The 15,158-nt window shown below is 38.9% G+C and overlaps 1 protein-coding gene across 1 annotated transcript in view; it reads left to right on the forward strand.

Annotated features, from left to right (window-relative positions):
- Nucleotides 1–15,158, forward strand: part of Stpg2 (sperm tail PG-rich repeat containing 2) — a 406,599-nt gene that overhangs the window by 17,019 nt on the left and 374,422 nt on the right. The window contains exon 5 of the mRNA XM_076933306.1: nucleotides 7,810–7,922. Coding sequence (XP_076789421.1) covers nucleotides 7,810–7,922 — 113 coding nt within the window. The remainder of the gene's footprint in view (nucleotides 1–7,809; nucleotides 7,923–15,158) is intronic.

A 15,158-nucleotide genomic window follows, 5' to 3' on the forward strand; every position in this document is an offset into this window, starting at 1 on the left:
AATCTTGAGAATATTTAAGGTTTTGCCTGTAGGTCTTGAAGTGCTATTCTAGCAAGAGGCAAAAGGGACTATAGGCTTCATTTTGGACTTCAGGTCTTATGTCTATGTTGCTACTAGTGAAATACTAATTCATTTCTGAAGGCAAGTTTGTTTCCAGGTGAGCTGTGACCTCACGAATGTGGTAACCTGTAGCACCTTTCCACAGTATGCTTTTGAATAACTAGTGGGTCACCAAGAAAACAGGCAGAGAGAAAAGTTTCTAGAGTCAAACTAAAGTAAAAACACAACTTACCAGAACATAGCTTACAGCTTTGGGGTATACCTAAAGCAGATCTAAAAACAAAGTTTATAGCTTTGACTGATCATAGCAAAAAATCTGAGTACTGGCTTTATTTTGGTATTGCTGTTCTTATGGCTCATCACCTGCATCAGTATTTTGTAAAAATACACCTGGCCCATTTGCTGCTTGGCTTCATGAAGATCTGATGTCCAGTAGCTAGGCAGAAAAAGGAAGGTGAGATATGTGGGCTGAGAGAGGACCTCTGGGAAAAGGAGTAGAGGCAGGTACTTTGTACCTCACTGGTGTCACCAGGCTGTTCTCATCCAAGAAGATGAGACATGACTCATTCATTAGAAAAATCCATAATAATCACCTATCTATTATATTATTATGCTAATGCTTTATTATATTCCCATCTTGACACTGATTTCAAGCATGATATTATCTCCAAAAGGCAGAAAGAAACAGTGCCGCAAAGATTAATCAAAAGTGTGGATGCGCCCTGACTGAGCATTGCTATAGTATTATTTACACAGCAGGTCAGAGTCTGTTTGCTGAAGAAGTAGTCATGTCTACTGAAGGTATATCGTAAAGCTTAAATATAGAATTGTTTTATAACACTAGCCAATAAATGATGGATTTCAGCTAAGTTCATCTGCAGAGAAATTCTGAATATAACTTATTTAGAATAACCTTTTGAAAGATCAAATACAGTCTCTATCTTTTCTAACAACAGCTAGAGATGTCTTTCTAGACTGTGATTTGACAAGGAGGTTGGAACTGAAATCATGATGCTGACCTGTGAGCTGCTGCAGAACAGCCCATTAGTGCTTAAACTGATGCACCTCGACACTTCTAATTCTTCCCAAGTCAATTTCCATATTTAATGATGAAAGGATGAAGGGTAAAGGTTGCACAGTCCCCCTCCATTCATTTAATTGTCAGTCAGAATGGCGGTTAGTAATTCTTTTTCAGGTTTTATTACAGCGTTCACTTAAAGTGTTACAGCTTCAATTAAGTCATATTTTATTTGTTAATAACGTCCCATAGTGACAGTGACCTTGAAGTTGGCATTGGAAACAATTCTTAACATAAAAGCTCACGTGATTGAGAATTAAATGTGCATCAATTCATCTTTTGTTTTCTGTTTCTTAAGCCTGTGAAATTAAAACTGAGGTAGAACTCTTATCCGAGTACTCTAAAAGTTAGGAAGCCAAGTAATTGTGAGTTCATATGGTTTAAATAAAGTGCCATTTATTGTCCTTACAGTAAAATGATTTTACTAATGTCTTCAATTTTGTATGTATCTGTGTTTATTCACATCCATATGTGTTCATGCATATAAAAAGGATTTTGAATTGAACCATAAAAATTTGAGACTGGGTGTTACTGTATAGCCTTGGTTGGCTTGTTACTTAATGGGGTAGATCAGATTCATACTCATAGAGACTGCCTATCTTTGCATCTCATGTGCCAGGGTTGAAGGTGTGAGCTACTACACGTGCCTTATGTTTTTATTAAGGTTCAAGAATATGATGTAAAAGCTTTATTTTCACAAATCCATAGGCTAGAGTAAATGTAATAGATACATTACTATGTGCAATACATAAAATATCTAAGATAATTAACATGGCTGTATGGTTGGATTATTTTTAGGACATGTCTATGTGATTGTGAAATTCTGCCTTACTTTTAATTAAAAACAAAATCCATCATAAGTGGGAAATGTTGATTTTTCTACCATCAGAACTGTCCTTGTATTTTACAGTTTGTCTTCCACCTTGCCTTGGATGCAGATCATCATATGTCCAGCGTATCTAAATCTAGCTTTTTCAGGAGCCATGTTAGCTATCAGAACAACTGTCATAGTATTGGATGCTTGTATTTAAGTAACCCCTTTTTAATAACCAACAAGAGTTGATGCTAAGAAGAGATACCATTAAGTTATGTCCTCTAGGTGAAAGTTACCCTCACATGTATGGAGTTTGCCATTATTCACAAAAGGTCTTGAAACATCTCCCTCAATAGGCTCGGATTAATGTACTTTCAAATAAAAACTCCAATGTTCAGTTAAAAAGTAGACATTAGTTTGTGAAAATACAGCTACCAGTAAGTCATTTTTAAGAATTTGGAAAGTAATTCAAGTGATCTCATTTTAAAGCCTTTAGATACTTTTTCTTATTTCCTTTTATGTTAACTTTTCTTATTTTCTCTTTTGATATACTTAGGAGACCTACAGAAAGGAGATACACACCGCCACACCCATGCACATCCTTCCTCCCCACACCCAGTATCACAGCTTGGTAGACAGCTCTTTCACATTTTATTCATAGACTTTTTCTTCAAAGACCTGATAAGGGGCTGAGAGTCATCGTCGTATATCAATTGGAGCCCCTCCTTGTAATGACAACAATAACCATCTATCTTCCTTTGATGTATGTCTTATGGGACTGCTCTACTCATCCCTCATGGTGTCAAGGCTGAATGCCCAGTGAGGAGGACCACATTGAGACCATGCACAACTAAAAACATTCCAGAAGAAATGGACAAATCACTTTTATTTATATAATGTCACATTTTCTTTCTTTCTTTCTTTCTTTCTTTCTTTCTTTCTTTCTTTCTTTTTGTTTTTTTTGTTTTTTTTTTTTGTTTTGTTTTTTGTTTTTTTTCAAGACAGGGTTTCTCTGTGTAGTCCTGGCTATCCTGGAACTCCCTCTGTAGACCAGGCTGGCCTCGAACTTAGAAATCTGCCTGCCTCTGCCTCCCAAATGCTGGGATTAAAGGCGTGCACCACCACCGACCCAGCAATGTCACATTTTCTAAGCTTTACCATGGAAGGAAGAAAAATGAACAACAGTAGACAGTACTGTTTGTCCTTCTGCCATGGGTGTTATGTCTGACTGTATCTTGGTAGACAACCCCAAGCCTTCTGTCAAATTCCCTTTCCCAGGTGTTTCTTGAAGTCTTTGGGGCTCCCTTATGTGCTTCCTGTATGAGTCTGTTTGCACTGACTACAGTTGCTGCTCCAGCAGGCTCTGTAGCCCTGCCAAAGGATTTGGGGCTCTGCTGACCACTGTGATCTATATCACAGCTAGAACAATACCAATACTTTTTTTTTTTTTTTTTTTTTTTTTTTTTTTTTTTTTTTTTTTTTTTGGTATTACGCTTTATTAGAAGGGACTCTAAGATAACACTGATTTTTTTTTTTTTTTTTTTTTAAATCAATGCTTCCTTATTTTAAGAAAGGGTCTTAGTATGTTGTCCTGGCTGGCCTGGAACTCTTCATGTAGTCTTAGTTGGTGTTTAACTCATAAAGATTCACTTACCTCTGGCTCCTGAATGCTGGGATTAAAGGTGTGCCCCACCAAGTTTGAACATTTTTTTGTCAATGTTAGAAAGACGTTCTTTTTTTATTCTAATTTCTCTCCCTCTTCTAATTTCTCTCATATCTGTTTTACTAATTTCCCTCTCAAATTCATGCCATGTTCTTTGTTGTTAACACACACACACACACACACACACACACACACACACACACCCTTCCTTCTGAATCCATTTAGTGTTGCTCAGGACTAAGCTATTTAGATGGCTAGAGATTGGATAGCTATCAGGAAGCTTGTCCCTGGAGAAAACAGCTCCCCCAACCCCCAGCAGGCTTTGTCTGCCTGCAGCTCTTCATCTAGAGGTGGGACCTTGTGAACTTCCCTTGTTCACAGCAGCATGTCAGCTTGTGTTGTCACCACGCAGATCTTGTGTGGGTAGCTATATTGTTCAGATTTCCTTGTCATGTCTAGAAGGCACTGTTTGGTAGCAGGGATTCTGATTCCTGACTCTTAACATCTTTCTACCCCATCCTCCTGGACTTTCCTTGAGCCTTAACTATAGGGGTGTGTTATAAATGTATCTGTTGGGGCCATACTCTCCACAATCATTTATTCTCTGCTTGTACAGGTGAGGATGTCTGTATTCTTCTCATTTGCTGCAAAACAACATTTAGATAAGGGGTAAGAGCTATACTTCTTTATGTGCATAAGGGAAAGCATTTGTAATATAGTTAGTGATGATGATGATGATGATGATGATGATGATGGTCTTGGAAAATGGCACTAGAAAGGCCTCTTCTAATGTCTGTGACTTCTTCAGCCAAGGGTAGTTAGTGGGCTAGGTACAGTACCAGGCATGGATTAATTCTCTCCTATTGATTGGGCCTTAAGGCCCATTAGATGGATGTTGGTCACTCCCAAGACAAAAGTGCACTGTTGCACTATTGGAGATACCTTTCTGGGCTGGCCATTGCTGTGGTTTTGTCTTAGGCATTAGAGCTCATGGGACATTTTTTCATTGGCTGCTTGCATAGCACATTCCGATACTATGAGAGCTAGTCCTCAGGGAGTAGGCTTTCAGAGCAGTTCCACCTTGATAATAAAACAAGATTTTTTTTTCCTGCTGCAAGATATAGGCATGAATACACCAAAGAATACAGATCCAGTCAACAGAAAATAGTACTTGGCATTGCTATTGCTTTGATTTGTAAGATTTTCTTGGTCACTGGGTCATCATGATCAGCTGATTCCCAGAGTTGGTTTTCATGTTGGCCTTTCAAGTGGTTTGCCCCTTTAAATGGGAAACATCCTCAAACTTAATTGAATCTTTTCGATACCACTAAAGTCTAACATGGTGGACCAATAGGGTTACTCACAGGAGTAAAACCACTGTTTAAAGACAGTTGCAGCACCAAAAGCTCAGCTCCACATGGTTGACAGACAGCTCACCTGGAAACCCTTGAGTGCATCGCAAGCCTGAAGGCAATTACCAGCTTGGAGAGTGTCTCAGGCAGCTCAGTTGACAACCTCTTCAGGATGGCTCTGCTGGTATCTGAGCACCTCCAGTCAGCCCTACACCCCTGTTTCTTTAAGTGGTTTGTTTCACCCTGTCTTTTCTAGGCAGCACAGCCAATCTGAGAGTGTTTTTTAGCCATCCTTTTCTGCTGATGCTCACCTGAGGGAGGAGGGACCCAGTGAGTCTGTTAGGTTTCTGTCACTTCCCCAAGCTATTGAGTTGTTTACTTCTTGAGTTTAATGAGTTTCCCTGCAGAATGGGATGTTAGAGCATCCTGTGGTTTTCTTGCCTCTTCACCTCCTGTGGTTTTACAAGTTTCTTCCTGCTGTTTTATCCCCTTTAACATACTGTGTCTAAACTGTGTCTCCAAGATGAAAGGTTTTAATCTCAGAGGAAACTGCCACACCACAGCTGGTGATTACTTTTTCCCACACTCAGCTCTTGTGTCCAGATGCATCGACTTCTTTCTGGACTTTGTTACAGCATCCCAAAGCTTTTGAATGTTGCCTCTCTCACTGGAAATTACCAACTATTCATTACCAGTCACACGCCATCATCTCCAGCTTCTGTCTTTCTGAAATGTTACCAGAATTCAGCTGCAGGTCTTTTCACATGCAGTGAGTGTCTGTTGCGTAAATCTCTTAAAATGTCTGGCCTGTGTCTATTTTATGCAATTCTTGGAGTCTGCGTGAAGCGCAATAGATGGAGTTTGAACTGAAATTGTGCTTTATGGTACTAACACTTATTGTTGCACTAATGTTGTTTGTAATGAGAATGAGAATTTATTACATTGTGTTTAAATAGAAGGTTACCTAGAATACTTGATATACTGCTTTATGTAGTTAAACTTACGTTACAGTGATTAAAGAGTATTTAAAAATTTTAGGGACTGGAGCAGTGGATCAGTGGTTAAGAGCACTGGTTGTTCTTCGAGGGGACTCATGTTTAATTCCCAGTAACAACATAACAGCTCACAATCATCTGCAACTCTAGTTCTAGCTCGAGGAGATCAAGTGTTCTTTCTGGCTCCTCAGATATGGTATACAGACATGCGTGCAGGCAAAACACCATATACATATAACACACCCCTGCATGTCCTACAAAGCTAGCTTTTCTGATGAGCTAGCAATAAGTAGTCTAGAGTTTGTCTTCTAACCTCAGTTAAAACAGGTTTGCTAAAAAAATCTTCAGTGATTTGTTTTCTATAGGATTTCTTTATAAATATCTTAAATAAAAATTGCTGTTCTATATATTTGTTGGGGTTCACGGGGCACACAAATAATGAAGAAAGGACCATGGAACTCAGAAATAAACCAAAAGCAACTTAATTCACTGCGAAGGGGGGAGGGGAGAGGAAGTGCTTCTAACTGGTTTTGGTCACAGTCAGGTTCAGAGCTGATATAATGACTTTGAAAGTCCCTTTTGGAAGCATAAACCCATGAGCAGATGTTCAGGGGATAATAAACAAGGAATTTGTATATTGAGGGTTAGTTCTCCATACCAGGGTATGGCGGGTAGCAGGATGTTGGTGTAGGCTCAAGGCTATCCTAAGGAAGAGACTCACATAGGCCAGGTGGTTCTACAGCACCGGAATCAAACAGGGCTTGAGGACATGCAGAAAGATGGGGGGCAGCAGACCAATGCATGGAATTACTCTGGGCTCTTCAATATTGAGTGTTTTGCCTGCTTGTATGTATGTTCACCTCATGAGTGCAGTGCTCACAGAAGCCAGAAGAGGGCATTGGAACCCCAGGGACTGAAGTTACAGATAGATGGTCATGAGCTGCTCTGTGGGAAGTGATTCCAGGTCTTCTGCAGGAGCAGCAACTGCACCCATCCACTGAGCTATCTCTCCAGGACTCTTAAAAAATGATTTTATAAAGAGAAATGTATCATAAGAGAAGAGAATGTTTGGAAGGGGGAATCCACTGTTATTATATACTGTCTTATATTTTCTTCCTGTTTAGTTGCTGATGAAACCAATGCTTTAACTCTTTGTGGTTCATGCTAAAGTTTGACATTCTTATCATTGTTAGAGGAAAACATTGGTTGACTTTTTTCCTGACATAAATAATTTCTTTAGTATTAAAAGAATGATCTTCTCTGAAGGGACTCTAGCCAGCCTGGGCATGGCAAATATGGCTCTGGCAGGCTTTGCCCTTCTCCTCCATTCCCTCTATGCTGCTAAAAACCATTGGATTACATTCCTAAATCTAGCCACAAAGGTCTGTTCCTTTATTTGGTCTCTTCCTCTTCCTGTGGCTGACTACTAAGCTCCAGCTATCAAAATATTGAAGTCCAGCTATTCAAAGCCCTCAGTAGCTCACCTAATTAATATGCCCAATTAGAATTAAACACCTCATCCCAAAGCAGGGGTAGGGATTTCCTTTGGATCTGTTTCTAGGTGGAGCTGCTCTTTGTTGCCCTAGAGGCATTAAATTACTACACGACTAGTACAGTACCAAGAGGAAACTCCTCCCACTGGTTCAGTATAGACAAACTTTAAAGGCAATTCTCTGAGAATCCTGGCTGATGTGGGAGAAGGGTGGGAAGAATCCAGCTTAAAGAGCCCTCCCTGATTTTACTGGTGCAACTTTATTGACTGAGGCTTCCTATATTTAGGCCTCAGTCAAATGTAATGTTTTCCAATTTGCCTCATGTCCTTTTTTCTTATTCTTCTTTCTTTTTAGGATTATCCTAAAGCAGCTTTAAAATATAAAGGTGTAAATTTTGGCAATACTACAGGAAGACAAGAATTGGTCAAATATTCAGGTCCTGGTCCTGGACAGTATGATATCATCGAGTAAGTAAAGACAAACCCCAACTGGGGATGGTAGTACACACTATATTTCCTGCACTTGGGAGGCAGAAGGATTGCTGCAAATTCAAAACCAGCCTGGTCTGCATATTGGTCCTCAGGTCCATCAGGATTGCCTAGTGAAACCTTGGACAGAGTGGGTGGCTTCTTAAGGCTTCTTAAGAATCATTAATAGAGTATTGCACTAGTTCAGACAAGGCTATCCTGTTAAGAAAGGAAAGTTAGTATGAAAAACTCCAACAAGTATTATATTTTGGAATAATCCATAAGAAACTTAATGCTTCTTGTGAGTCAGACTCTGTTTCTTGCTGTATCTATATTACTTCATTTAGTCTTCACAAGTCTTTTTGTAATGACTATTATTTACCTATCTTATTAGTGAAAATTTCAAGAATCAGAGAAGATAACATGTTTAAGATCATGTGACTTTTTAAAAATTGGATGTTATATTTATATTTTATCCCATTACCCCTTTCCCCCCTGCAACCCAGAAACCCCCTATACCATTCCCCCTCCTCCTGTTTCTATGAGGATATGCCTCCACCTACCCCCCCATTCCCACCTGCCCACCCTCAAATTCCACCCCCCCCAACTCGGTGTTCAGCCTTCATGGGACCAAGGATCTCTTCTCCCACTTATGCCCAAGAAGGCCATCCTCCCCTACATATACAGCTGGAGCCATGGGTCCCTCTCTATGTGCTCCCAGGCTGGTGGTTTAGACCCTGAGGAGCTCTGGTTGATTGGTATTGTTGCTCTCCTCATGGGGCCACAAACCATTTCAGCTCCTTCAATCTTCTAACTCCTCCACTAGGAACCCCTTGATCAGATCAATGGTTAGCTGTGAGCTCTGCCTCTGAATATGTCAGACTCTGGCAGACCTCTAAGGGGATAGCTATATCAGGATCTTGTCAGCATGCACTTCTGACATCCACATCAACATCTACCTTTGGTGACTGCACATGGGATGGATACCCAGGTGGAACAGTTTCCAGACAGCTCCTCCTTCAGTTTCTGTTGCACACTTTGTCTCCATATTTGCTCCCTTGAGTATTTTGTTATTCCTTCTAAGTAGTACCAAGACATCCACACTTGGTCTTCCTTCTTCATGAGCTTCATGTGGTCTGTGAGTTGAATCTTGGCTATTTCAAACTTTTGGGCTAATTTCTACTTATCAGTGAGTAAATACCATGTGTGTCCTTTTGTGATTGGGTTACCTCACTCAGGATGATATTTTCTAGTTCCATCCATTTACCTAAGAATTTCTCAAATTCATTATTTTTAATAGCTGAGTAATACTCCATTGTGTAAATGTATCATATTTTCTGTATCCATTCCTCTGTTGAAGGACATCTGGGTTCTTTCCAGCTTCTGGCTATTATAAATAAGGCTGCTCTGAACATAGTGGAGCATATGTTCTTGTTATATGTTGGAGCATCTTCTGGGTATATGCCCAGGAGTGGTAATAGCTGGGTCCTCAGGTAATGCTATGTCCAATTTTCTGAGGAACTGCTAGACTGATTTCCAGAGTAGCTGCACCAGCTTGCCATTCCACCAACAATGGAGGAGTGTTCCTCTTTCTTCACATCCTCGTCAGCATCTACTATCACCTGAGTTTTTGATCTTAGCCATTCTGACTGGTGTGAGGTGGTATCTCAGTGTTGTTTTGATTTGCATTTCCCTGGACTAAGGATGTTGAGCATTTCTTAAGGTGCTTCTTGGCCATTCTAGTTTCCTCAGTTAAGAATTCCTTGTTTAATTCTGTATCCCATTTTTTAATAGGGTTATTTTGTTGTCTGGTGTCTAATTTCTTGAGTTCTTTGTATATATTGGATATTAGCCCTCTATTGGATATAGGATTGGTAATGATCTTTCCCCAATCTGTTGGTTGCTGGTTTGTTTTATTGACAGTGTCCTTTGCTTTACAGAAGCTTTGCAATTTTATGAGGTGCCATTTGTCAATTCTTGATCTTAGAGCATAAGCCATTGGTGTTCTGTTCAGGAACTTTCCCCCTGTGCCTAGGTATTCGAGGGTCTTCTCCAACGTCTCTTCTATTAGATTTAGTGCATCTGGTTTTATTTGAAGGTCCTTTATCCACTTGGATTTGAGCTTTGTACAAGGGGATAAGAATGGATTGATTTGCATTCTTCTACATGCTGACCACCAGTTGAAGCAATACCATTTGTTGAAAATGCTGCCCTTTTTTCCTCTGGATGGTTTTAGCTCCTTTGTCAAAGATCAAGTGACAATAGGTGTGTGGGTTCATTTCTGGTTCTTCAGTTCTATTCTATTGATCTTCCTACCTATCTCTGTACCAATACCATGCAGTTTTTATCACTATTGCTCTGTAGTACAGCTTGAGGTCCGGGATGGTGATTCCCCCAGAAGTTCTTTTATTGTTGAGATAAATCTCTCTATCCCGGGGTTTTTTGTTATTCCAAATGAATTTGCAAATTGCTCTTTCTCTCTCTATGAAGAATTGATTTGGAATTTTGATGGGGATTGCATTGAATCTGTGGATTGCTTTTGGCAAGATGGCTATTTTTTACTAAATTAATCCTGCCAATCCAGGAGCATGGGAGATCTTTCCATCTTCTGAGATCTTCTTCAATTTCTTTCTTCAGAGACTTGAAGTTCTTGTCATACAGATCTTTCACTTGCTTGGTTAGATTCACTCCAAGACATTTTATATTATTTGTGACTATTGTGAAGGATGTCATTTCCCTAATTTCTTTTTCAGCCTGTTTATCCTTTGAGTAGAGAAAGGCTACTGATTTGTTTGAGTTGATTTTATATCCAGCCACGTTGCTAAAGTTGTTTATCAGGTTTAGGAGTTCTCTGGTGGAAGTTTTAGGGTCACTTAAGTATACTATCATATCATCTGCAAATAGTGAAATTTTGACTTCTTCCTTTCCTATCTGTATCCCTTTGACTTCCTTTTGTTGTCTAATTGCTCTAGCTAGGACTTCCAGTACTATATTGAATAGGTAAGGTGAGAGTGGGCAGCCTTGCCTAGTCCCTGATCTTAGTGGGATTGCTTCAAGTTTCTCTCCATTTAGTGTGATGTTGGCTACTGGCTTGCTGTATATCACTTTTACTATGTTTAGATATGGGCCTTGAATTCCTGATCTTTCCAAGACTTTTACCATGAAGGGATGTTGAATTTTGTCCAATGCCTTCTCAGCACCTAGTGGAATGATCATGTGGTTTTTTTCTTTGAGTTTATTTATGTAGTGGATTACATTGATGGATTTCCAAATATTGAACCATCCCTGCATTCCTGGGATAAAGCCTACTTGACCATGATGGATGATTGTTTTGATGTGTTCTTGGATTCGGTTTGCAAGAATTTTATTGAGTATTTTTACATCAATATTCATAAGAGAGATTGACCCGAGTTTCTCTTTTTTTTGTTGGGTCTTTGTGAGGTTTAGGTATGAGCATAATTGTAGTTTCATAGAATGAATTGGGTAGTGTTCCTTCTGTTTCTATTCTGTGGAATAGTTTGAAGAGAATTGGTATTAGGTCTTCCTTGAAGGTCTGATAAAATTCTGCACTAAAACCGTCTGGTCTCGGACATTTTTTGGTGGGGAGACTTTTAATGACTGCTTCTATTTCTTTAGGGGTTATGGGACTGTTTAGATGGTTTATCTGGTTCCTGATTTAATTTTGATACTTGGTACCTGTCTAGAAAATTGTCCATTTCATCCAGATTATCCAATTTTGTTGAGTATGGGCCTTTGTAATAGGATCTGATGATCTTTTGAATTTCCTCAGTTTCTGTTGTTATGTCTCCCTTTTTAGTTCTGATTTTATTAATTTAAGTACTGTCTCTGTGTCCTTTGGTTAGTCTGGCTAAGGGTTTATCTATCTTGTTGATTTTCTCAAAAAACCAGCTCCTGGTTTTGTTGATATTTTGTATAGTTCTTTCTGTTTCCACTTAATTAATTTTAGCCCTGAGTTTTATTATTTCCTGCCGTCTACTCCTCTTGGTTATATTAGCTTCTTTTTGTTCTAATGCTTTAAGGTGTGCTGTCAAGTTGTTAATGTATGCTCTTTCCTTTTTCTTTTTGTGGGCACTTAGAGCTATGAGTTTTCCTCTTAGTACTGCTTTCAGGGAGTCCCACAAGTTTTGGTATGATGTGTCCTCATTTTCATTAAATTCTAAAAAGTCTTTAATTTCTTTATTTCTTTGTTGACCAAGTCATCATTGAGTAGAGCATTGTTCTGTTTCAACATGTATGTGGGCTTTCCATTGTTTTTTGTCATTATTAAAGACCAGCCTTAGTCCATGGTGATCTGATAGAATGCAAGGGATTATTTCAATCTTTTTGTATCTTTTGAGGCCTGTTTTGTGACCAATTATATGGTCTATTTTTGAGAAGGTATCATGAGGTGCCGAGAAAAAGATATATTTTTTTGTTTTAGGATGAAATGTTCTATAGATATCAGTTAAGTCCACTTGGTTCATAACTTCTCTTAGTTTCATTGTGTCTCCATTTATTTTCTGTTTCCATGATCTGTTTATTGCTGAGAGTGGGGTGTTGAAATCCCCCACTCTTATTGTGTGAGGTGCAATGTGTGCTTTGAGCTTTAGTAAAGTTTCTTTTATGTATGTGGGTGCCCTTGCATTTGGGGCATAGATGTTCAGAATTGAGAGTTCATCTTGGTAGATTTTTTTTTTTTTTTTTTTGATTAGTGTGAAATGTCCTTCGTTATCTTTTTTGGTTACTTCTGGATGAAAGTCAATTTTATTTGATATTAGAATGGCTACTACAGCTTGTTTCTTGGGACCATTTTCTTGGAAGATTGTTTTTCATCCTTTTACTGTGAGGTAGTGTTCGTCTTTTTCACTGAGGTGCATTTTCTGTTTATGTATCCAGTCTGATAGTCTACATCTTTTTATTGGAGAATTGAGTCCATTGATATTAAGAGATATTAAGGAAAAATGACTGTTGGTTCCTGTTATTTTTGTTATTAGAGGTGGAATTATGTTTGTGTAACTATCTTCTTTTGGGGTTATTGGAAGATTACTTTCTTACTTTTTCTAGGTTGTAGTTTCCCTCCTTGTGTTGGAGTTTTCCATCAATTATCCTTTGAAGTGCTGGATTTGTGGGGAGATATTGTGTAAATTTGGTTTTGTCATGGAATATCTTGATTTCTCCATCAATAGTGATTGAGAGTTTTGCTGGGTATAGTAGTCTAGGATGGCATTTGTGTTATCTTAGTGTCTGTATGATATCAGTCCAGGATCTTCTGGCTTTATTGTCTCTGGTGAGAAGTCTGGTGTCATTTTAATAGGTCTGTCTTTATATGTTACTTTACATTTTCCCTTACTACTTTTAGTATTTTTTCTTTGTTTTGTACATTTGATGTTTTGATTATTATATGATGGGAGGTATTTCTTTTCTGGTCTAGTCTATTTGGAGTTTTGTAGGCTTCTTGTATATTCATGGACATCTCTTTAGGTTAGAGAAGTTTTCGTCTATAATTTTGTTGAAGATATTTACTGGCCCTTTAACTTGGGAGTCTTCACCCTCATCTATACCTATTATCTTTAGGTTTGGCCTTCTCATTGTGTCCTGGATTTTCTGGATGTTTTGGATTAGAAGGTTTTTGCATTTTCTTTGACAGTTGTGTCAATGTTTTCTATGGTATCTTCTGCACATGAGATTCTCTCTTCTATCTCTTGTATTCTGTTTGATGCTTGTGTCTATAACTTCTGATCTCTTTCCTAGGTTTTTTATCTCCAGGGTAGTCTCCCTTTGAGATTTCTTTATTGTTTCTACTTCCCTTTTTAGATCCTGGATGGTTTTGTTTAATTCCTTCACCAGTTTGGTTGTGTTTTCTTGCAATTCTTTAAGGGATTTTTGTGTTTCCTCTTTAAGGGCTTCTACCTGTTTACTTGTGTTCTCCTGTACTTCTTTAAGGGAGTTATTTATGTCCTTCTTAAAGTCCTCTATCATCATCATGAGAAGTGATTTTAATTCTGAATTCCTCTTTTCCGATGTGATGTGGTGTCCAGGCCTTGCTATGGTGTGAGAACTGGATTCTGATGATGCCAAATAACTTTGGTTTCTGTTGCTTATGCTCTTGGGCTTGCCTTTCTCCATCTGGTTAACTCTATTACTACCTGCACTCACTGTCTCTGACTGGAGCCTGTCTTTCTAGTTATCTTGCTTGTGTCAAAACTCCTCAGGGTCCAGATGTCTCTGTGATCCTGTGATCCTGAGCTCCAGCTGTTCTGAGTACAGTGGCTCCTCTAGGATGTCTCAGGATATGGTGTCTCCATGTTAGCAGACCAGCTAGGTGTCTGCTGCTCTGAGTGTAGTGGCTTCTCTAAGATGTCTCAGCATATGGTGTCTTCACAGGAGCAAACAGTTAGGTGTCTACCCCAGCCACAAGGCTCATGTGACCTTTTAAATGCCAGAACTAGACTTTTACTGAGATCTGTTTGAGTACAGAACCCATGTACATAATCACTAAGATATGCTATGGTTAATTAAAAAATAGATGAAAGATTCTAGAATATCTTAAATGTGGTGGGTCAGAATTTATATCTTACCTTGGCTTATGTCTCCATTCTTCTGAGTAGATAACTATGTACGAAGACATTCAGAGTTAGTGAGACATCCATAACATTTTTAGTTATAAGAATGGTAATCATTGGTTTGGAAAAAGAGCTAACACATAATTATCACCTGGAATTAGCTTTGTTAGGAGTAAGGGGTATGAGGCTGAGATCAGGCCTGTGATGAGAAAGCATTTGGAAGATCATAGTACATTATGTTAAATCCATTGTTAACAGGGCATTCAAGACAAAGAGATGCTTTCTTTTAAAACCTGAAAGAGGTTCATTAGAAGGGGTAGCTTACTGTCAGAGTTAAGGAGAGATAGCTGCCATAGATGGGCTTGTACAGGGTATCCAGAAGGGTCTTCAGAGAAACCACTAGAACAAAGAAAATACCCGACCTTTAAACCCTTCCAGGGGGTGGTAGGAAGTTTCACATCTTGTGATTTAGTTCAACAGCACACATGACAAAGAACATGGACCAGTTAGGAACATAAATTAGGGGCTGTGGTTAGACTCAGCACAACAAGGCTACTTGACTCTGACCCAGGGGAGAGCTGCAGGGTACATCTGCTAATGCTCTATAGGGTTAGCTTAGACTCTTTTGTTGTTTTAATGAATTGTGTATGTATGAGCCTCCCCTCATCCCATG

The sequence above is a fragment of the Arvicanthis niloticus genome, chromosome 4 (assembly GCF_011762505.2).
Source record: "Arvicanthis niloticus isolate mArvNil1 chromosome 4, mArvNil1.pat.X, whole genome shotgun sequence".
NCBI classification, from domain to species: domain Eukaryota; kingdom Metazoa; phylum Chordata; class Mammalia; order Rodentia; family Muridae; genus Arvicanthis; species Arvicanthis niloticus.